Consider the following 25,403-nt stretch of genomic DNA (forward strand, 5'->3'; position numbering starts at 1 on the left):
TTACCCTCCTGAACCCACCGATTCCATATTCTGCTAACAGTCATTGGATCTCGACAGACGCGAGCAGGATTGTCGCGATACGATAAACCCCAATCGCGATAGGCTACAATCCGACCTTTATCAAAGTCGGAAACGTGATGGTACGCATTTCTCCTCCTTACACGAGGCATCCCAACAACGTTTCACCAGGCAACGCCGGTCAACTGCTGTTTGTGTATGAGAAATCGGTTGAAAACTTTCCTCATGTCAGCACGTTGTAGGTGTCGCCACCTGCCCCAAACTTGTGTGAATGCTCTGAAAAGCTAATCATTTGCATATCACAGCATCTTCTTCCTGTCGGTTAAATTTCGCGTCTGTAGCACGTCATCTTTGTGGTGTAGTAATTTTAATGGACAGTAATGTAGATTTAGTCTTTGCATTTCACTTCTCAAGGATTTTGTAGCTTTTCTACCACCAACAAGCTTCTGACATTCCATGTCTTTTATCTTTTCGTCGGTAGTTCAATCCTTATCTCATGGTTACCTCCCTCTTCGCAATCCCTTCCCGGAGATCTGAATGGGGAATACTTGGGAATCTTTTGCCAGTCGAGAGATAATTATGAAACTTTTTCAATTACAGGCCACATGTCCTGTGGATACACGTTACGTGTCTTTAATGCAGTGGTTTCCATTGCCTTCTGCATCCTCATGCCGCTGATCATTGCTGATTCTTTCTCCTTTAGGGGCAGTTTCCTACCCCTAGAACAAGGTAGTGCCCTGGAACTTTGTACGCTCCTCCGCCCTCTTTGACAATGCCTTTGGCAGGCTGAGGGTGACTTCTTATGCCGGAAGTCTTCGAGCGCCAATGGAGATAATTAATAAAAATTTAAACAGTGGCGGGTTTCGAACCCGGGACGGAATGTGTTTTGGTTTCTAATAAGAGAGGCGCTATACCGTTTTTTCATTTATTTACTTATTTATTGTTCGGAATTGCTCGTTGTATTCGGTCGTAGCGGAAGTCAGATGACATCCGTTTAAACTCGTTTTTGATCCACTCACTCCATTTTTTTTTATTACGGAGACCCCTACTCTTTACACCAGTTTTCAGTTGGGAATTAGAGCATGAAATAGAAGGACTTAAAAAGGAGAAATGATTTTAGATTGTATTTTAAGTCTGTTTTTCTGCCTGCCAGAGATTTTGTGTTATTGCGCAAATGATCAAAACATTTTTCCTTCACATTGAACTCCTTTGTGAGCGACTAACAGATTTACTAATGACTAATAAAGGTCATTTTCCCTACTAGTCTTGTAGGTATGGACCTCGCTGTCCGTTTTAAACTGCGATAGATAATTTATGACGGACTTCGTAAGTGAATAATGCACTGTGACGGCGCAGATAAAATGACTAGTTGCTTGAAGACGTCAGTGCGTAACCACTATACATTATTCTTGTAAAAATGGCTTTCAAAATAGAAGTTTTATTGCCAAGATCGCAGTTTATAGACATCCTGATACTAGTTTCAGCAGCTTTATTGCCATCTTCTGATCATCGGATACGTGAATTATAAAACCTACGTGTGGTATATTGCCACCTGGCCATTGAAGCCGGCCGTGGTGGCAGAGCGGATCTAGGCACTTCAGTGCGGAGCCGTGCGACTACTACAGTCGCAGGTTCGAATCCTGCCTCGGGCATGGATGGGTCCTTAGGTTAGGTAGGTTTAAGTAGCTCTACGTTCTAGGGGACTGATGACCTGAGATGTTAAGTCCCATAGTGCTCAGAACCATTTGAACCATTTTTTTTTTTTTCTTGCCATTGAACATATGGAGGTAAATTCGCAGAAGAGACTCTACCATGCAACACTAAGTACATCAAAATAAAACGTATAACTGTGTCAGCAAGGTACAGAGGTGTCAAATGCACCAGAAGAGCGCATTCACTGCTGTACGGCTGCTAACAGGCTCCGTTCTCAACATAAATCCATCCGACAACAGTCAATGTTTTCTATCTGATGTATTTGATACCTTCTGCGCGTTGCTAATATAGTTACGATTTTTATTTTGGTGTATTTAGTGTTGGTTGAGAGGGTCTTTCTGTGAGTTTACCTCCATGTGTTCAATAGTCATATGACAATGTGCCATATGTAGGGACTTAACAATTCGTGATTCCGATGCACTGAAGATGGCAATGAGACTTTCTTGAAACTAGTAATCAGTGTATGAATCAACTGTAATCTGGGTAATAAAATTTGTATTTTTGAAGCTTTTTTTGCATTAATATATAGATCGCTCTTCTTCTGTCAATGTTAGGTAATTAGACATGTTATTCTTACCGCTATTGCAATGAATACATTTTTCTCAGTGAAAACTGGATGTCGACGGAATCTGGTATTAAAGATTGGAGCAGCAGCTTATGATTTGCAACAGTAATTATTTATCTTTGCCTGCTCACATTCTTTTCCTGAGTTCTCCTTTTTATGATACCAGTAATCCACAAATGAGGAAAAGGGAAGATTGACGTAAGAGACGATATGGTATTGTACAAAAATTTGCTTTAATGAGACGCCAGCAACACAGACGAGAAAGACATGGAGATTAGCGAGGTGGTGTTCAGCCGTGGATCAGTCCGCCGTGCACACCGCCGTGGTAGCCGTAGCCGTAGCCGTAGCCGATGGCGGGGGCGACGGCAGCGACGGCGGGGGCGGCGACGACGGCGGGGGCGGCGATCGCGGGGGCGGCCAGCACTCCGGCGCCCAGGACTCCGGCGCCCAAGAAGCCACGCTTCTCGCGCTGCTGCTGCTGCTGCTGCTGGCAGGACACCGCCGCCACGCACACCGCCAGGACCAGGATCTGCGGGCAGGCAACGCGCGCCGTCAGCTCGCCACCCACTGGCGTGTTCGTTACGTCAATAATACACTGAAGCGCCAAAGAAACTGGTATAGGAATGCGTATTCCAATACAGATATACGTAAACAGGCAGAATACTGCGCTGCGGTCGGTGGTGCCTATGTAAGACAACAAGTGTCTGGTCCAGTTATTAGATCCGTTACTGCTGCTACAATGGCAGGTTATCAAGATTTAACGTGATGTTATAGTCGGCGCACGAGCAACAGCATCTCCGAGGCAGCGGTGAAATGGGGATTTTACCGTACGACCATTTCACGAGTGTACCGTGAGTATCAGGAATCTGGTATAACATCAAATCTCTGACAACGCTACTGCCGGAAAAAGATCCTGCAAGAACAGGACCAATGTCGACTGAAAAGAATCATTCAACGTGACAGAAGTGCAACCCTTCCGCAAATCGCTGCAGATTTCAATGCTGGGCCATCAACAAATGTCAGCGTACGAACCATTCAACGAAACATCATTGATACGGGCTTTCGGAGCCGAAGGCCCACTCGTGTACCATTGATGACTGCACGACACGAAGCATTACGCCAGGCCTGGGCCCGTCAACACCGACGTTGTACTGTTGATGACTGGAAACATGGTGTGTTGTCGGACGAGTCTCGATTTAAATTGTATCGAGCGGATGGGCATGCACGGATATGGAGACAACCTGAAGAATCCATGGACCCTGCATGTCAGTAGTGGACGGTTCAAGCTGGTCGAGGCTCGGTAATGGTGTGGAGCGTGTGCAGTTGGAGTGATAGGTGACCCCTGATACATCTAGATACGACTCTGACAGGTGACACGTAAGTAATCATCCTGCCTGATCACCTGCGTACATTCATATCCATTGTGCATTCAGACGGACTTGGGCAATTCCAGCATGACACCCCACACTTCCAGAATTGTTAAAGAGTAGCTCCAGGCACACTCTTCTGAGTTTAAACATTTCCACTAGCCACTAAACTCTTTTGACATGAACAGTATTGAGCATATCTGGATACCCTGCAACGCGCTGTTAGGAAGAGATCTCCACCCCATCGTGCTTTTACGGACTTATGGACAGCCTGCAGGATTGTGGTGTCAGTTCCCTCCAGGACGACTTCAGACATTATTGGAGACCATGCCACGTCGTGTTGCGTCCTTCTGCGTGCTCGCGAGGGCCTACACGATATTGGGCATGTGTACCAGTTTCTTTGGCTGTTCAGTTTATAGCGCCGCTGACTGATGCAAGTTGCCGCTGCTGGAGCCTCGCTGTTTGTAGCAAACAGCTTCAAAGTTTCCTATTACACAGCAGTTTTAATATTTAATTGGCTATTTGTGCATTTCCATCGTTTCGTGTATTAAAATTTTTCCCTAAAATCTGTAACTAGCATCGATCCCAAACAACTTAGTTATCTGTGTGTGAGCCTTGCCTGCCAATCAACTCAAGCTCGTCTTGCCGTGTATGCTCGAGCTTGAGTGTAAGGAAGGTATTCTTCTCTACTGCCGCGATGGAAGTCGGTCGTGTTTTCGGGTCTAGGGCTGCTGGTTGCTGTTTTTCTGCTTGGTGAGGTGATAATATGTAGGTTAGCTGCCTGCAGGTTGGGTTCGCTTGCAATACGATTTTGCTAATATCATGATTTGCAGTAATAGTGTGGTTCATATGCAAGTGTTTTCTTGATTTGCCTCGTGAAGTCACTGTAAGTTTCATGGATCGGAAATATGTCTCACATGTGGATTTTCATTCTTTGTGTCTTTGTGAGGAGTGTATGTTTCGCGGTTCGATACAGGATCTGCTAGCTAAAATTTTTTCCGCATTGTAGTACAATTTTATCACGCTCCTTATCAATGAACTTTTGTCCGCACTTTGCAACTTGTACCGATTACATCTTCCTTATTTTATTATTTATTGGAATTCTGTGTGCCACATGCTTTCTGAGCATTTATAAGACACGAACGAAAGTGACTGGATTACTTGCTCGGAATCAGTTACGGTATGTGGATTTACATTCAAATCTTCTTTCGAATCAGTTTCCCGGACACTCATGTTTCTATTTAGGCGAATTACGCCGACTAGCACTCAGTAGATGGAATAATATAACTTGATATGGAACCTAGTAATTTCCTTTAGCAACTGATAAAATCATCAGGGATTTCTTACCGCAAATTATGTCAGCAAGAGTAATAATCACTACGAGTATTGTATTTTGCATTTCTTTGCGTGTTTTCAGCAAAAAGATAGGTGCAGAAGTTGACGTAGGTGTCAGAGACCTTGTTCTTTATCCTGTACGAAATATGACTGTTTGATGACTTGTATCTGTGTGTTTATTACACACTCGGTCCTCATGCCCACTGTACTGCCAGGCGTTATAAGCCATTTAGTTTTACACATTAGTATGTTTGGTGACAATTTTGGTGAGATATTGGACTATGTTGACTTAAATTCAGTTTCCTTTTACTGCGACGATTGTAAATAGTTGCACGAGATGCAGTTCACTGCTAGGTGATTTTCTACAAACTCTTTGTGGTCCTACCAAATTGTTAATTTGATTGATGGGTCTAGACACCGTATTTAATGTGGCTTTTTCTCGAAATTCAGGGTATGTTAAAACCCACTTCTAGAGGGTATGCGTCTTTGAAACCTAGCAGGAACGTTACAATTTGACGGCCTGTCAGGAATCTAACCCGGAAATTTATCAAACTGTCGCTGTATTTCTCCATCACGGATGTCCTCAGTGCAATTGTATGAGTGGCTAGCCGGCAATCATTGGTGTAATGAAAATCAGGGACACATTTTCAGCAGTGAAACTGTGTGGTGTCTGATCTGCTGTGTGCAAGCACTGGCTGCCAAGTCGGGTATAGTCAGGGACTACTTACAATGGACAAGCACCATCGCTCTTCTGCTATTCCCTAGTGCAGCGTACATCGTTCTACGGGACCGCACAGTTTATGGTCCAACAGTAGCTTTGACAGGCCAAAGGTTGAACTAGGAGTTTTCTAGCCACCAGTCAGGTGCTGTCAGCCAAACGTTGTGTTCAGGGTTCACTCCCCGCATGCTACCGCTTCTCACACCAGAAGCTGTTGCGGCAGGGCGCTGGCACACGTTGCTCACAGCACGGATGTGCTAGCCTGTCTGCACCTCTAGAGTAGATGGTGCCGATCTGCTTGCCTACTGGGACTGCTCACCTCCAACCGCTACAAGCCCCCCGCCTCCCCTCTCACGCCACAGCTGCTGGGTTCGAGGATTTAATCACTAAGTTGTTCGTTGTGCAAGGGAAATGGATCAACTAGTTCCAGCCTGAGGTTGCTGTATTTGCTCCTGCTTCCCATTAGCAAACCCACACGTCTATTCTACAGGAATCGGACTTGTTGCCCCAAGAAGTCTGCTCCTAATCTCCCAACATTCAGCACCACCCATAACTGCCGTACTCACTACAACATCTATTACCCAGACGCTGAAAATCTGGAAACAACATCGTGTTTCCTGCGAAAAAAAGCTGACATTGGTCTACTCGAGATTCCTGGATATGCAGAATTAATATGTGCTTGTGAACCCCCAGGTTTACCTGGAATCTGTGAACTTGGCTAGATTTGCATAAATCTGTTTGTGAAATGGAGAAAAAGAGGCTCTAAGGAATATGGTCACATAATATAATTTCCTGTGACCATCATCAATTCAAAACCACCACGTTCTGGAAGGCACCAGGTTTTTTTTTCTCTTTCTTTTTTTTTATTAGAGGTGTAATTTTCTTAGTCCGTCATAACGAATGCGAATGGCCTATGGCCTGCGAAAGAGTGTCTGCAGAGTTGGAAGGTATTGCGAACTGACAGAAATGGACACGAAAGCTTGAGAGAACTGAATTTGATAATATATTATCTAGTATATGCTTCTTTCCTTAAAGCATTATTTAGTTTATATTAAATATTTTACTTGACTGTAGTTTTAGATGTTTAAGACTGGATCGTGGTGGAGTGAAAAACCAACAACTTTAATAAGTGACAAATGCGGCCACAAATGTGTGAAAAGTCGCCGTTTCCATCTGATGAACATATTAACAACCATCGCATTGAGAAAATTTGTGAGGGTGGGGTAACAGAATAGTGTTATATTAATAAGGAATACTATGAGAGAACAATTTAGTAATGTCTTGTATTTGGTTGCGGAGCTCATTATACAAGGTGTGTTCAAAAATATCGGGAATTTTCATTTTTTGGAAACAATTTTTTTGTTTCGTTTACATTAAATTATCTCCTTCAAATTAGTCACCATTACATGTTACGTACTTATATCAGTGCTTCTTCCAATCCCCCAAACACTTACGGAATCAATCTTTGAGATAGACTTAGCTCTTTCAGCAAGGTGCTTTTATCTCATCTAAGCTTGTAAAATGACAGAGCTTTAAAATTCTCTTTATTATTGGAAATAGAAAAAAGTCCCACGGGAGCATATCTGGTGACTAGGGACGCTAGGGCGTCATTACAGTATTGATTTTCGTCAAAAGTTCACGAGCAAGCAATGAAGTGTGACCAGGTGCACTACTGGTGTGCAAAAGCCATGAATTGTTTCGCCAATAATCCGGGAGGTTTCTCGGATTGATTCCTGTATACGACGCTGAGCTTGTAGGCAGTACCCCTTATTAATCGTCAGACCTAAGTCAAGAACTCGTGATCCACCATGCTGTTAAAATCGAAGTAAACGGTGGGCAATAACTTCATATTCGACAGCGCTTGCCGAGATTTTTTCGGTTTCAGCGATCCAGTTTACTTGAACTCGGACGATTGATCCCTAGTTTCGACGGCTTACCCATACGCCTATCTTTCATCACTTGTTGTGGTACGTTTCGGTAGTTCAGCATCGTTCCTGAGTTCATTTAGCGACTCCTGAGCAACTCGCCACTGTTTTTGCTGTACAATATCTCCTACGGCTGCCATCCATTATTATTTGGCTACTAGTAGAGGCAACTGAGGCGATAAACTCTAATAGCAATCCACGGCGGAAGGCAAGTTTTGTCGCCAAGAATCTCAAACAGAGTTAATATTTCCGTGCTTATTACAAGAGAGTTAAGTTGACGAGCGACTGAGGTGTATCAAATTGAATAGGTTAAGTGACATTTTCACTTAAATAAAAAATAGCAACATCAACGGAAATACTGCAATTTCAGCCAACCAGAACAGCTTACTGCGCTAGTTAGGTAGCTGTTATCCTGGAGCGAATACTGAGTGCGATTAGTGGAATAATTTGAGCTCCTTTCAATGACGAAAAAGATTGGTATACTCTTAGAATTTATTTCATTACTTTCTTTTCTTTTGCTTCTACTTCGCAGTACATTTAAAATCTTCTTTAAAGAGTTTCTTGTTCACACAGTTTATCGCCTAACTACATAGAGAGGATTTACACGGCGTAGCGATAGCAAACTCTGAGACCTTCGGAGTTTTAGTTCTCGCTCAACGATTCTGGTGCACTTTCAATTTATTCCTCCCTTGGTATAACCATTATTGGTTTCTACAACTCAACGCAGCCATTTAGTTCCGCTCCTACCACTATGCGGCAAAGATCTTGGTCTCTTCCGACAACGCCGGAGGCAGAACATTGATTGGTGCCTATGTTTCCGACAACCGTAACTGATGTCTACAGGAAGGCGTTGGCCAGTAGCTACTTACCAAGAACTTCATGTTGCTGAGCAGAGGGTTGCTGGCTGTCTGTTCGACTGTGCCCCAGACGGCGAGCTGCCGCCTTATATACTGACCGGACACATGGGCGGTGGTCCCCGCCTCTGCAGGTGGCCTTCCGGAGCGGTCTCCTAGAACTGGTCTACGTCTAGGACGCGTATGTCACACTGTGAGAAATGCTGCAGTTTTCCTTTCACCCGGGAGAATGCAAGCAAGTTTTACCTGACTTATTGTTAAACATTTAATAGCCCCCAGCTGTTGACAGGCTCCGGCCTGTTGCGAGGTTAGGGAAGCAGACAGGTTCACAAAGGAAGTGTCTCTCTGAATAAACCGCTGCAGTAGATGAGGAGTTTCTTGTTCACAGTGATTGCTTTGTTTACTCGCTATATGCACACCGAGCCAGAGAATTGGAACACCAATATCGCCGCGTCATCAAACCTCAGAAACCTCTCGCGGTTGTGTTCTCGCTTCCCGTGCACGGGGTCGCGCGGTCGATTCCCGGCGGGGTCAGGGATTTTCACCTGCCTCGAAATGACTGGGTGTCTGTCTTGTCCTCACACTTTCATTATCATTCATGAAAGTGGCGAGTTTGGACTGAGCAAAGGTTGGGAATTTGTATGGCCCTGATAACAGCGCAGTTGAGCGCCCGGAAATCCAAACATCATCATCATCAGAAACCTCGTCGATGGATTAACTGGTTTAGTTTGTAACTAACTACTGTCTGCATGCAAACATGCCTGACCAGAATACGTCCCTTTTTCGTGCATTTCTGCCTAGTTGAAGTCGCCATAAACACGCCGTTGCCATTAATGTGGCTTCTCTACTCGAAATCTACTATTTCTTCTATTACATCATTGAAATAATTTGATGAGTTTTCTCCAAATTCGTATTGTAGACTTTTGCACATGCCACGTGCCGTGTTGTTGCCCCATTACGTAGATAATATCGAGTAGAGCTCTCTACCCACGCGAAAGTGAAATTCGCTGTGCATTGCGAGAGTTTAGTTGTACTAGTGGTACTGACACTGACACAACGGTAGCGAAACACGATAAGGCTTTTGTTTTTAATATAAAAAAAATGGTTCAAATGGCTCTGAGCACTATGGGACTCAACTTCTGAGGTCATCAGTCCCCTAGAACTTAGAACTACTTAAACCTAACTAACCTAAGGACATCACACACATCCATTCCCGAGGCAGGATTCGAACCTGCGACCATAGCGGTCGCGCGGTTCCTGACTGTAGCGCCTAGAACCACTCGGCCACTCCTGCCGGCTTTACATTTCACTCTCATCTAGCAACAGCAGCTTAAAACTGGGCTAAAGTAAGACATTATTCATTTTAGCAAAAATATCTCAGCAATCTGGAACGTGCACAGAGGCAATCCCGCATTGGGAACATTTGCGAGGGCATTTCCAGTCCGGCAGTTCGCTTGAAAACTCAAGAGAAATTTCGCTAAAAGCTCAATCGGACTGGGGGGATTCGTGCTGTTTCAATTTTTATCTGCGCACCTAGGACAAGTTATCCATTGCCCCGGCTAAATATTAGAATAAAATAGTGTGTGTGTGTGTGTGTGTGTGTTTGTGTGTGTGTGTGTGTGGGTGTGTGTGTGTGTGTGTTTAAGTGTGTGTGTTCACGTGACCAGGCGTTGTGTTCTGTGATTCTGCATCTGTGTAGTTGATATAATCAAATACAGAAAACAGCTTCAGGGGAACAGTAGGTGTCGTTGTTCTCTCTACTGTGACACATCAACTACAAACCTTTCTCTAAATATACTAACTACAGGAAGAGAATCATTTACTGCCTAGTTGTCAACATCCGGTTCTTTCTTTTTTGCCTAGGTCATATTTGCATTATTTATATGGCTGCGTAACATTTCTCAGCGCAGCCAACTTCAGCTACAGGGAACTCAATTTTCAGGTTTTCCTTAGCAAACAAAATTCAGACGTGTTTCCACAGTTACATTCTCACATCATATCACAAATGAGTGACAGATGTACTAGTGTCAAGGGCGCTGAGATGCAAATGAAATTGTTAAAACTGAACAAAGCTCCAAAGCCCTATGGTAACCCTTCCAGATGCTGAACAGGATTAATAGCTCACTTAGGCCGTCTTTTAATCATACGCAGATCTCTCGGGCGAAACACTGCCCGCGGAAGTTCGAAGAAAGCACATGTCACACCCATCTACAGGGGTAGCAGAAGTCATCCACAATACTATTGTAAATATCTTTGATATCCATCTACAGATCCTTGGAACATATTTTGAACTCAGACTTCCTGCAGGACGGGACAACAATGAATGCCTAGCGTGGCTCGCAAACCTTGACCACCTTTCGCCAAGTGATCAAACCAAACGACCAGACAATCTCACCTGTGGGGTCACTCTACTCCACGCCAATTCAAAGCCTCATATGGCCAACACAGTCGCGACACTCCTGCAGAAATTCAAATGGGAGGTTCTCGGCCACACTCCATACAGTCCGGACCTCTCTCCCTGTGATTACGCTATCTTTGGTCCCCTTAAAAAGGCTCTGAGGGGCAAACGATTCACCTCTGACGCCGAAGTCGAGCTGTACGTCCAAAACTGGTTAACATCGCAGCCCTGGGAATTTTATGAGACAGCCATTCACCGCCTTGTGTCACAGTGGGACAAGTGTCTCAACAGCCAGGGTCAAGACTTCTAACATACTGGTACTGGTCTCTGTAATTATGCCCCCGGATCATTTCTTTTGAACGACCTTTATAACTCGCATGTTTCTCACACTACGTCCGGAAAGTCATGGTTCATGGCAATCGAGCAGCTGAAATATTTGTTGACCTCACAAATAAACTAAAGCTTCTCAAATCGGAGATTGCATAAAGCGATCTACATTTCCCGTGAAGAAATTTTTAGTAGCCAAGATCGCATTGAATACTCTTTATTCCTGACGACCTTCCCACCATTTAAGACTGTTCGCCACCGTAGCTGAGTGGATAGCGCGCCGCCTTGTTATGTCAGTGGGTCCGGGTTCGATTCCCGGCTGAGTTAGAGATTTTCTCCGTTCTCAGGGACTGAGTGTTTGTGTTGTCTTAATCTTCATCATTTTATCCTCATCGACGCGCAAGTCGCTGAAGTGGCGTCATCTCAAAACACTTGCACCAGGCGATCAGGTCTGCTCGCCGGCAGGCCCTCGCCACACGACATTTCCATTTACCCTTTAAGAATGTCATTTTCTGATCTTCTGTAACTTGTTGTTATACAACTCTGATATAGTCATAATGGAAGAGGACGTACAACAACAGGATTTTTGAGGATCAGAAGACGACCGTCCTAATTCTTGATACCGTTCATCATGAACAAATAGCGCTAAACCTTTTTAAATGCTGTTTGATTTCACAAATAAATCCAGCCTTTGACGGAACAGCTATTTTTATGTTTATTCGGTGTTAGCCACGGCTGAAGTGATTATACTGATATCATCGCCTAAGAGACATTTCTGCTTTACGTTTGGTTGTTGCTTGTCTGGATGGATCACGAAAAAGCTCTAGTGACGTTCGAGAAGAATATGTTGTGAAGAGGAAACAGCCCCATACCTCCCCTCACTGCCATCAACATTAATGGCTGGAACATATTACGCTTCGGTGCTTATTACAGTCAACTGTGCTCAACCATTGATCTATAGAAATTAAGGACTAATATTAGTAGGGAGAAAAGCTGCAATGCTCTAAAATAACAGAAACCTTAATAGGCAACTGAATGTCGGGGTGTCCTGGGTTAGTAACATCATACGAATTTTGTTGAATGAACTACAATGACATCTGTGTTTGTACAACATCCTGTTTTGAAATGTGCTAGAAGAATCAGTATAATGTGATAATGTCTTTCCTGCGCTTCCGACACCTTTCGTGAACGGAGGGCGAAAAGGACAATTGCTGGTACGCCTCCATTTAGAGGATGGTAAGATAATGGGTCAAATGGCTCTGAGCATTATGCGACTTAACTTCTGAGGTCATCAGTCGCCTAGAACTTAGAATTAATTAAACCTAACTAACCTAAGACATCACACACCTCCATGCCCGAGGCAGGACTCGAACCTGCGACCGTAGCGGTCACTCGGTTCTAGACTGTAGCGCCTAGAACTGCACGGCCACTCCTGTAAGATAATATCAGACAAGTAAGCTTTTCCGTAATCACATTTTTGTGGAGGTTGTCATGAAACAATCTTCACGCAAAAGATTACCGTGATCAGATACTTAATAGTATTATAAAACTCGATGTCGTAAAAAATATATGTTCGTCAACGCTTTTATATTCTTTCCATGCTTTGCATTTTGGTCGTTTAAATTTTTGCTGGGGTGTATCTAACATTACATTCCAATGTGTGAAAAAGACATTTTGTTAGAAAACGATTTAATACGACCATAAGTAGTTATAAATATTAAACTTAAGTAAGTAGAAGTTATTTATCTTACTACTAAGTTTTCCTGACAGTAGAAAGTTGACTCAAATAAGCAAAAAATCATAATAAAATCATTATGTTAAAGGAATGAAATTTTCACTCTCGGTCCAGCACACAGTTTTAACCAGTCAGGAAGTTTCATCTCAGCCCACACTCCGTTGCTGAATGATAATGTCAGTCTGGAAATATCCACCCGGCTGTGGCTCAGCCATGTCTCTGCAATATCCTTTCTTCCAGTAGTATTAATACATCAAGTTTTGCAGGAGAGTTTCTGTGAAGTTCTGAAGATAGGAGATGGGGTACTGGCCGATGTGTAACACTGAGGACCGGTCGTGAGTCGACCTTGGGTAGCTCATTCGTTACAGTAATTACCCGCGAAGGACAAAAGTCCCGAGATCGAGTGTCGATCCAACACGCAGGTTTCATATGCCAGTAAGTTCTATTATGTTTAAGTTTTCAACACAATAGGCCTATATAAAGAAACAGGTTTAACATGTAGAAAAAGTGTGTAAAGAGACAGTTCATCTCTATGTGGGCACTATTCTCCCGGGTCCAATTATCACAAGTGTGGCACTGAATCCAGTCATCTTGTGACGAAGCAGTTGGACCAGAGAAATTAAACGTTATCATTAACCTATGATTTATGATCGATCTATCTTGATCATATGTACGTTCAGCAGTGATGGAAGCGTTGAGTGTCTTGAAAATCATTGGATGGTCCAGACACTTTCGTTCAGTAGCAGAACATCAGTGCACTTGGCAACGGTCTCTGTCAGTTATATTAGACATATCTTAGAAATGGCCAAATTTACCAATTCAGATACATCGTTTAGGGCAATTTTCAGCTTTGAATATTATCGCATCCAGCTTGAGCACGCCTCATCTTTCTCACTAGGTCCCTTAAAAAGTTTTAGCCACATCAGAATGCCCACGGTAGTTGTCCATCCCTTCCGTTGAGCATCAAATCCTTCCTTCCGGTGCATTCTTTTTCGAATCATTATCTTTTTGGCACCCGGAAACACTAAAAATACAGGTGGAAGCATGTCCCCAGAGGTAATGATAGAGAGTAACAGGGGGAGGGGGGGGGGCGGTACCCGTTTCTTTCTGTTAAAGTTAGTTTCTCTACTTGACTTTCCTTTTCACAGACATGACTTAAAGTCTGTTCATATGGACGCGAATTACGTCCGTTTTATCCACGTTGAAAATCTTTACGTGATTGACTTGAGCTTGTCCATCCACCCAGCTACTTCAGGTCAACTGGTTGCTTGCTGAAACATTCTCCTTCCTAAATACTAGTGGACGGAGCTACTCTCAGGCTTACGTTTTCATGTATTTTCACACTTACAGTAAAAGTGTTTACTCGCCTTCATTTTTGTCTTAGTGGACCTATGCTTTATTGTTGTACTGTACAATATATTTTACACTAGATTGAAGAAGTCTTTACTCAAAAGTATAAGCTGGATATTTAATTTTTTAACATGATCACACAGTTTCGTTTGCTGTGCATCACTGAACGTTCTCATAAGAAGCTTATCTACGTTTCTAAACAGATAAGCCGGTGCACGGTCCCAATTGCAGGCTGCTTGTCTAGCGGCTTGCTGGCGCAGTATTTCATACGGCTACTGGCTGAAATTAGAAATTTAAAATGCTGTCTTAATTTACTCATTAATAAATACAATCTCATATTAAGGCTTCATCACAGTAAGTGAAGTACTTCAGTTAGAAACTGTGTATATATCTTGATTCATGGCGCGCAAATTACCCGGATTATATCCAGTGTTTGATAATAAGAGCACTAAGAAAATTGCAAAAGGCTTTCATATATTTTCAAGCCATTAACAATTTTTTTCTTGCTGACAAGAGGCCGCCCCCCACCTTTCCCACGAATAACACAAAATGACGAAAGAAGGAAAGTTTATTTTTCAATACATTTTCGCTGTTCATCTAGTAAAACTGTAGCATCGGGTATGGCGATTTAATTTATTAATTATTTGCTGTGAACTCTGTTTTCTTAACATTTTTCAAATATTATCCACTGAATGTGAATGCCAACTTACATGGTTCAAATGGGTCTAAGCACTATGGGATTAACATCTGAGGTCATCAGTCCCATAGACTTAGAACTACTTAAACCTGACTAACCTAAGGACATCACACACATCCATGCCCGAGGCAGGATTAGAACCTGCGACCGCAGCAGCAGCGCGGTTCCGGACTGAAGCGCCTAGAATCGCTCGGACACAGCGGCCGGCTCCAACTTATATAACTGTACTACAGACAATTAGTGAGATATGCTGTTCCGTACATGGGAGTTCGATTCTTGAAAAAATCGAAGGTTGTTTTTCCCTAAAGCTGTAATTCTATCATTTAGTGCACTTCTTGGAACTGAAAATTTTTCATTCATTTTCCTGGTTGTCATTTCAAAAAGTCTGACTTATTTTACGACTTCTTTCACATTATTTTCATTCCATTTTATGTCATGGCTTTCTGTTAGTTACATTTCAAAGGAAAATCGTAAAAATTCAAGTATTTTGCTATATTATCTGTTACAACCATAATTAGCTTAGCCCAAATATCCCACTGCGGTAGTTTAGGATTTCCATTATTATCACTTAGGCTGTGCATTGTCACAGCCTAAAATGTAAAGAATAATATTACTTGTATGAAAGATACAAAAAATGCAATATTAAATACTAGGAAAAAAACAGGACACTCCACATTTAAGTACGTGAACCGAGGAACTCAATAGAAACAGCTAATAAATTGTTGTTTTGATGCAAAAACAGGAGGGCGTTCGTGTTCCTTGAAACTTCATACCGAAGTGGGCGAAAAGTTCTGCCACTAGCGTTAGAATTTGGAAACAGCTCCTGTCCGATACAATCCACTTTCCAACAACGCCTGACCTTCCCCTAAGGCCGAATGCTCTTAATTCTGATTTCATGTTATGGTTTCGCAAAACGTGTGTGAATCCAGGTAAAAAGTTTCTTTGGTCGTCTTGGAATTTGCAGCCTCAAAATATTCTCACTAAGCCTTTTCGAACTTCACCGTGTTTCCTTTTAACGCCATCCGCGGAACAATGTTGAAAATTTTTGTAACGTCTTAGCAGTAACTAATCAAATCTGTGAGGAACAGCAGTATCTTTCATTCGAGACCTATAGTTCTCCCGTTATTCAGCTCTGCCTATGTACTCTACCTGTCGAGAAACAGTAATCGGTGGACGAAGGTTAAGTAAGAGGCTTTCAGTAGTATATCAGTGTCAGTTCTGGGTCAGATAATGCACTTATCTCAAGATCACCATCCGCGCATCTGAGGCAATTGCGTGAGCTATATTCAAGGTCAGTATGTAACTTGATACATGTCACGTGTCAATATCAGCCCCCTTCACAATAAATTACCGTAATTAATGATCCAAAATAATTAATTAATGCAGACTTTTGGGGTAGTTTCTTTAAACACTTCAACATATGACGATCTCAAAGTGCTGTTTACAATGTTGGCCACTTGTTGCCCATATTGTTTCCAATACACTGAAAAAGTTTCGCAGGGAAGCCTTTACACATCCTCCATACAGTCCCAAACCCTCCTAATGTGATTTTCATATTTTTGGAGAACTGGAGAGAGATATTCCTAACAGTCTATTTGCTTTGGATGACGAGGTGTTCGGCCAGGTACAATCACGGTTCTGTAAGCAAGCACAAACATTTTTTCATGAAGGCTTTGGCCGTCTTATATCACAATGGGATAAATGTATTAACAATTACGGCGATTATTTCTGAAATAATTAATAGTTTACTTACTTTTTCCAACACGTTTTCATTTGACTGCTCTTATAGGTCACACAATCCACTAACAGGAAGTAAAGAGTATGAGTTTGTGCAGTGTGTATGCTATATACTCTAGTCGGAATCCGATATCGTGGAGATACTATACAAATCACAGCGTAACTATAGGGGTAGTAGCAAGAGTTCGTTGTGACTATTGCTCTGGAGAACTATTAATCTGAGTCCCTACACTGTCGCCAACAATAAAGTGTATATGGTTCAGTGTTTAAAAAATGAATTAGGATACATACAGAGGTATTTAGACAAACATATTTTTAATAGATCGCACGAGAGTGAAATGGAAGGAGGACCGATTGAAATAGGTTTCCCAGCGGTTTGTATCTACTAGGGAATTGCTGAGGATGGATGGTTGCTGTAGGGTTTTGATACAGATAACTTCATCGTGTTTCACGTACACAAATAGACTTCGTGGATACTGGGTGGCTCGTAATAATACAATTAAATAGAACATTCTGAACATTCTTTATTAAGTACAACGAAACTTCTCTTTGTTCGCCAAACACGGCTGTGGCTATGAAACTTCAGAATCAGATTTGCGGTTCAGAACGCACTACATGAACCACGATCACTGAATGGAGAATTGATAAAGGTTCAGAATGGCTGTAATGTGTCCTCACTACAGTCACTAGAGAACACAAGTCCACAGACACTTGTTGACACAGTTTTGTTAGTGTTGGGGCGTAGCCGTAGTTCACACGTGACAGAAGTCTCTTTACGATCTGTGTTACAGCGAGTAGGCAGCAGAACGACGTTACTCCGACAGGAACTTTCTCTAAGTGGACAGGATCTGACCTTGAACAGAAATGCCCTCCTGGCCTCAGGGCAGAAGCGTGGCGGTGGCGCCTCGCAACTACGGGACGCACAGCTTCTTCTTAGTGTCTCATTGGCGTCTCGTGATACCAAATTGCTGTGCAATATCTCTGCGGTGGTCGATACTCCTTGAGCCGCTCTCGATATTCGACGAAACCGCATTCCTCTCCCCAAACATCCACTGCAACATCTGGTATTGGAATGGAACACGACGGCCGGGGGAGGGGACGGAGAGCTGACGCACTTGCTTAGTCAGGTGCCGGTACTTAAGTGGGCGCCGAGCATCCACCCACACCCTGGTATTCACCCTGCATGTGACTGGAACAGCCGACTGGGAAACCAACCACAGGGTGCTCTTCGACGACCGTAGCCACATAGGCAGACGATGCAACAGTCAGGCTGCTGGAGAAATCTGGGTCCTCCAGGGTGTCGCTGAGCGACCTGGTGCGACCCCATTGCTGGCTGCGCCACAGGCTGCAGAGACAGTCATGCTGCCGGAGGCGACGTCTGCCACTTTGATGTTGGCTGCTGCATGCTATGGCTATGTGCTGGATCTGTGAACAAAATGGGGATGACAGAATCTCTTGAATGGGTTGACCGAAGCTGTTTCCGATGCTGCCTGTGCAACCACATCGGTCTGGGAATAATGTAGGTGGAACGGGCCAACATCTGTAACGCTACACCTTTTCTCCTTCTGCGACCCCTGACAAACACACGAAAAAGATATTGGAATTCTGGTGCCAAAACTGTACTTGAAAGGAGGAACATAAGGTCTCTGCAGTGGAAATAGGAAATGGAAAAGAGTCCTATGACGTTGGCCATGCTGGAGCCCCACTGGTAATTTTAGTGTTCTGGGCAGGGAGTGGCACGTCAGAAAAGCTTTCAAAGCCTGGTTCTGTATGTGGGTGGCTCGCAATTTATCCATCTGTGATTTGAAGGTCCTCGCAAAGCATTCGGCTTCGCCATTCGACTGCGCATGAAAGGGCGCCGTAATGGTATGCAGAATACCGTTGTCTGCACGAAACTATTCAAACTCTCGAGATGTGAACTGCAGCCCATCATCCGACATGATCACCTGAGTTAAGCTGACTGATGTGGTAGACTTCATTGGGACGATGAAGGGAAACTAGCTGTACGCATCGGCAACCGTTTATCTGCCTATGTTCCAATTTGGCTCAGCAAAAATTATGTGCAGGGGTTGCCAAGATACATATGGAGGTGGCCACTCAACGTACTGCTGCGGAGGAGTGGATTGATACTCTGCACACAATGCACACTGTGAATCCATTCTTGGCCATGTACAGTGACGCCTTGCCAACTGCTTTGTGTTGATAATAACCCAATGTCTTTGGTGCGACAACCAAAGATCTTCCACTGGAGAGACCATGTCTCTTTCATAGCAACTTCCAGTGTGCGAGGACGCACACCTGCACGCATATGGCACATCGATGAGCACAATAGCGACGAACCACCGGGTGGCGGATCTCCTTCAGACTCCACGGCCATCCACAACGAACAAATGCGGGCATTATGTTCATCGCCGAGTCTCATGCCGTCTCCTGTGCCACACATTAGAAGCTGAACGGAAAATCTTGTTGTGTCCGGCTTCTTAGACATTGAGATGGATAGCAATAATGCAGTTAATTACAACACCCTGAATAAGTAATACCTTATTAAGAGCAATAGAACTTATCTCTGCTCGCCAGGTTCGTCTGTAGCGATGAAACTCCACACGTGGTCTTGCGGCTCAGAGAACATTAAATGAGCCACGATTAATGAGTGTCGAATTGTTTCAAGTTCGGAATGGTCATACTCTGACTTCACTACAGCCCCTAGAAAACGCAAGTTCGTAACCATTGTTGACACAATTCCAATAGCGTTGGCGTGTAAGCACAGTTCACAGGGGGTGGAAGACTCTTCACCCCCCGACAGTTGACACGGGATGTGTCACGTCGAGTAGGCAACGTAACGACGTTACTCCGATAGGAAGTTTCTGAATTGGGCAGGATCCGCGAACAGTACTGACCTCCTGGCCTCTGGCGACGCTCCTTCTGGACAGAGGCGCGGAGGTGGCGCCTCGAAAGTAGGAGAGGGGGCGGGAGGCACAGCTTCTCCTTAGCATTTCATTGGCGCCTCGCGATACCGCTTTGCTGTGCCATGTCTTCTTGCGCTGCTCTTGATACTCGACGATACCACAAGATTCACTACTGTTCTGTTACAGTATTTGTGATTAACCACTGGATATTTACCGCTGGGACTTTACTACTCGTGTTGCGCATGTTCATCAAGTTCGTCTCTCTGTCAGAAGACTTCTCGTGATTTTATCAGCAGTAGTGTCAATGCGTGATCCATGTACATCATTTTTTCTTTACATTTCGTTTTATGGATTCATTCCACTTTATAATGCTTCGGATGGTTACTCCCAAATATTTTACAGTTCGAAATACATATTGCAGACAGTTATGGGAAAATACCACAACACTCAGAACCCAAGCATAATCTGAAAAATCACATACCATTAATCCAACATCGATAATAAAAAGAACTGAGTATAGAGGAATTGGAACATGTCAGAAGTTTGTCCTTCTACATATTCTTGTGTTTAAAATCGCAGTTTGTGTTACTGTAGCAACCAGAATCCGGGAGTCACAGGGTTAACACACTGGACTCAAATGCAAAGTCATCCGGTTATATCGATTTAGGTTCACCATGGGGCTTGGAAACAGTAAGGAGGTTCAAATGGATGTAGGTTGTGGTAGTTACGTAGAGATCACGAGCCTTGACCATGAGAGACTTGCATGGAGAGCTGCATCAAATCAGTCCTCAGATAGAAGACAATAGCAACAATAACAACAACATAGTTTCCTCACATTGATTAGGAGGTACGTGGGGATGGCTTCTATGAAAAGAACGGTTGATTTCCTTCCCCCGAACCTTCCCAGCTCGATGTTATGCTACGTCCCTAATGATCAGGACATCGACGAAAATTTCAATCTTTATCTTTTTTGTATCCTTTATTCCACGTTATATGGAAATAACATTCACATCAAAATTACACAAGAAAGGAAGCAGTGACGCTGTATTAAGCATCATAGCTTTTAATGTCTTTACATTTACGTCAGACATACTACTGAGTTGGAAATATTTGTCATAATAGCTTAGCAATTATAGAATGTTAACGCTTCTAAAGAACAAATTAAGCACTAGCTACATGAACCAATATTCATACTTTCTGATCACGAAATTCCAATAAAATGGTTAAATAAATTATCTGACCATACATGGTTGTTTGAATGTTACCAACTGTGAAGTAGCCAATAAACACTTTCGGGAAAAATTGCAACACTAAAAAGTAATTAACGTAGAGTAATGAAATTTCAGGAACACATTTGTCTGTATAACATTTTTAACTGATTAACTTAGCAATACCACCGGTTAAAGTAAGTGCGAGTTAAGCCATAGTAAACGTGAAATCCTGGTACGCGAATAACCGCGTAGCCACAAGAATATTGGAAGCACGCATTGTGTTGTACTTGCACTGGATATTAGACAGTGGGATGGAGTTCCACTCCTACTGCACTTGGCTGGTCAAGACAGGGATCGCTAATGCCGGTTGCGGATGACGCTGGAGTTATCATGCGATAATGTCCCATATGTGGTCGAATAGAGACAGATATGGTGATTGAGCAGGCCAAGGAAACATATCTACAATTTGTAGGGGATGTTTTACATCAGCAGTATGTGGGCGAGCATTATCCTGTTGGAAAGCACCTCCTGGAATGCTGCTCACGAATGGCAGCACAACAGGTCGAATCACCAGACTGATGTACAAATTTGTAGTCAGTGGGTGTGGAATAACAACGAGAGTGCTCCTGCTAACATACGAAATGTCTGTCTGTGTGTGTGTGTGTGTGTGTGTGTGTGTGTGTGTGTGTGTGTGGTTTGGGGATCTTATGGGCGCTCAACGGCGAGGTTATCAGCGCCATGACAATGATTAATATAAACTAATGTGGATCAAAACGAAAACTGTCGTACACGCTTGCACACGGAATGACCACACAATTACTCTATCGCAGAGGCACCCCCACATGCACTAAAACCAATGAGGAGGCAAGATAGCTAATCAAGAAATTAAAACAGAGGGAAAACAAAACACAGAAGAGCTAAAAGAACAGCACAGGGAAATGTGACTGGATAACCACTTACAAAAAGCTTTGGTGAGCCAGCCGCCCTGTTGAATCATTAAAAACATCTCCCCTAAATCTTCGTAGGACAATTCACAAAACATTAAAACGCGAACCACATTCGTTTGATCATTGCATAAAATAGACTGCAGATCCACCGGCAACTCCGCTGCAGTCCGCTGGTCAGCAAATAAAATGCGGTCCAAAAAAATGTGGTGCACCGTGATCTGCACGCCACAAGCACCACACATCGGAGGGTCCTCTCGCCGGGGTAAAAATCCATGCGTCATAGTGCTGTGACCGATGCGAAGACGAGTAAGAAGGACGTCATCCCGTCGACGTGGCTGGAAGGAAGTACGCCACGGCCGAGTTGTGGGCTTGACGACTCGGAGCTTGTTGTCGGTCACTTCTAGCCACTAGTCTTCCCATCGACACAGGACTTTATACCGCAACAGCGAGGTGAGGGCATGCAGGGGGATAGCACACTGAAAGACCTGGCGGTCACGACACGCCTCCTTGGCTGCTCGATCAGCCCTTTCATTCACACCCCAAACGATAACTCCGGGTATAGATCACACGTGTCTAGCATACAGACAGGTTGGTTGCAGTCCTTCAGCTGACGTCCTTCGGAAAAACACAGCGATCATTGGCACTAAGGCAAGACCAGCTTTCATCACAAAACACAAGAGGCCTCCATTCCGCCCTCCAATGAGCTTCGTTTGATACAACTGAGGTCGCAAACGTGGACCAGTCTGGCTCGGAGCTGCCGTCGAAGTAATCGGTTTGTAACCGTTGTGTCACTGTGATGCCACCTACTGCTCAAATTGCTGATTCAGATGCTGTAAGATGAGCCAGAGCCATACGCCGAAAGCCTCTCGGTAGTGCCACATGGCCGTCCGGAGCCCGGTATTCTTACTACTGTACGTACTCGTGAGCGCGCTGCAAGGAATCATGTACTGTGGCTACGCTCCTGCCAAGTCTTTGTGCAGTATCGCAAAAGGAACATCCTGCTTCTTGTAGCCCTATTACACGACCTATTTCACACTCAGTGAGGTGTGGTAAGGACGTCTTTGTGGCATTAAAGACATTCTTGACTATCAACAACTCACCACGTCCAATCTCAAAGGCAACTACCGCTCACGACCGTTACAGAGTGTATTTAAAGCAGTCGTGATTTACATCCTCAAAGTGATGCTACTAGCTCAACTCTAACGCGACTGGCGCGAAATTTGAATAGGCGTCTTCTAGAAACACCCTTACCAACTTTCATTTATGTAGCACAGCTCCTTTGTTGTTGCGATATTTTTTCCGTGCGCGTGTGACGTGATGACCTTTTTATTTAAATAAATTAGCTAAATTGCGTAACAGGGATTTATTCAATATCATCCAAGTATGAAATGGCTCAGGCTGTGTGGGCCCTCAGAGAAAAATATTACCTAAATTTTCGTCATAGTGTCCTGTTGCCTATTCCGCAGCACTCGGTAAATAACACAGAAGAAAATATGAAAAGTATCTGAGAACGTAGGCTGCTTCCAGTACATATGAGGCAAGTCCTTATAGGCGGAGTGATAAACATAACGGCGTTTTCCGAGGCAGAGGTGACTCATGACGGGCGTGTGCGGAGCAGATAAGGTCCAGAGGCAAATGAGCCAGCAACCTGCAAGGCGCCGTAGACCTCAGGGCGGGCTAGAGCAGGCAGCCCTGTGTCAGCTCGTATATACTGTAGCTGCTGTTTGGGGCCGGGCAGTGGCCCGCTCAACACAGTATCTAGCTCCGTGGCGGTTGTCACTCTGATGCAATGAATGTCGTGAGATGTTGGTGGACTTTAGTTTCTGTAATTGTTTATTGGATTTCAGATTCTTCACTATTGATTAGCCCAGTACAAAGTGCCTAGTTCTTACATCGATACTACTACTCTATAAAAATGGGTACTAGGTCACTAATGAATAATGGAAGCCCTGCAGGTTCCAGCGTAGTGCCACCTTCTGATAGCGAACAAAATTGTTATATTTTAGTGGTTTACTTTCAAATTGACTTTTAGATGAAAACAAATCACATGTGTGGCAGGTGCCGAGATGAAGTTTTGTGCGTGATAGTAAGTGATGACCGGCTGAAATCCTTCACACCACCGAATACATGGTACAAGCATTTACAAATAATTCCAATAAATATTCACATTATATCTTTGTAGATGCAACCGTTTAGCCCATTTCTGTCTAATTTTCTTTATATGTCTACATTTTTACACTAAGCTGGGGTACCTTCTAATATCGTGTCGGACCTCCGTTTGCCCGGTGAGGTGCATCAACTCGAAGTTGAAAGGACTCAACAAGCCGTTAGAAGTCCCCTGCAGAAATATTGAGCCATGCTGCCTCTATATCCGTCCATAATAGCGAAAGTGTGGCTGGTGCAGGATTTTGTGTACTAACCGGCCTCTCGGTTATGTCTCATAACTGTTCGATGGGATTCATGTCAGGCGGTCTGGGTGACCAGATGATTCGTTCGATTTGTCCGCTATGTTCTTTAATCGTGAACAACTGTGGCCTGGTGTCATGGAGTATTGTCATCCACGAAAATTGCATCGTTTTTTGGGAACAAGAAGTCCTTGAGGCGCTTCAGTCTGGAATCGCACGACCGCTACGGTCGCAGGTTCGAATCCTGCCTCGGGCATGGATGTGTGTGATGTCCTTAGGTTAGTTAGGTTTAAGTAGTTCTAAGTTCTAGGGGACTGATGACCACAGCAGTTAAGTCCCATAGTGCTCAGAGCCATTTGAAGTCCTTGAATGGCTGCTAATGGCCTCCTAGTATCCGAAGATAACCATTTCCAGTCAAGGATCGGCTCAGTTGTACCACAGGTGGCAGTCCATTGCATGTAAACACACCCTACACCATTACGGTGACACCATTAGCTTGTATAGTGCCTTGTTGACAATTTGGGTCCATGGTTTCGTGTGGAGACTGCACCACGCTCGAACCCTTTTGATTCACTATCGATTACCAAAATGGAATGATTCATGCTTCTATTTCCAACTGAACTTCGAACGTTCAGTGTCTGATAATTCCTTTCTTGCGGTCATAATCACGTTGAAAAGCTTTTCATATGAATTACCTGAGTACAAACGACAGCTCCGCCAGTGCACTGTTCTTTAATACTTTGTGTAAGCGATACTAGCGCCACCTGTACATGTGCATGTCGCTTTCCGTGACTTACGTCATTTGAGTGTAAATGTGTTTAGAACTATCGAAACTGAAACGTATGCATCAAAGATAGTGGAGTCAGGGAACAAAAGTAACACAGGTCAATTGCAGCATCTTCAGTTTACCGACAAATACCGTTTGTAGAATTCACCATATGTCGAGAGAGGCTTCAGTTATCCTCCATAAGGAAGGTAGCAAAGCAGGTAGATGATCACCTGTTGTGACGCATCAACGCAGTCCTTGCTATGAATTTTTACGCTTACTTAACACATGAAACTGTTTGTATACGATGTATTGTCTAGTGTAAATATGTATTGTAAATACTATGTTTAAATTATGTAATATTTAACACTGGCAAGTCAGGGCACATTTAGTTAACGTTGAAGTCAGAGAGATTGTTTTGTCGTGCCA

General features: G+C 43.7%; 1 protein-coding gene across 3 annotated transcripts in view; it reads right to left on the reverse strand.

Moving 5' to 3' along the window:
* Positions 1-2,507: 2,507 nt before the first annotated feature.
* LOC126412718 (cuticle protein 63-like) overlaps positions 2,508-25,403 on the reverse strand; it is a 54,635-nt gene continuing 31,739 nt past the window's right edge. For 2 of the 3 annotated variants that reach the window (XM_050082450.1, XM_050082459.1), the window contains exons 2-3: positions 12,568-12,652; positions 2,508-2,825 (exon numbers count right to left, since the gene is read on the reverse strand). In XM_050082450.1, coding sequence (XP_049938407.1) covers positions 2,586-2,825; positions 12,568-12,573 — 246 coding nt within the window. In that variant the 5' untranslated portion in view covers positions 12,574-12,652 and the 3' untranslated portion in view covers positions 2,508-2,585. Of the gene's footprint in view, positions 2,826-8,510; positions 8,571-12,567; positions 12,653-25,403 lie in introns of those variants that run through there. The other variant, XM_050082440.1, reaches the window with a different exon arrangement.

This window comes from Schistocerca serialis, chromosome 1 (assembly GCF_023864345.2).
Source record: "Schistocerca serialis cubense isolate TAMUIC-IGC-003099 chromosome 1, iqSchSeri2.2, whole genome shotgun sequence".
Classification (NCBI taxonomy): domain Eukaryota; kingdom Metazoa; phylum Arthropoda; class Insecta; order Orthoptera; family Acrididae; genus Schistocerca; species Schistocerca serialis.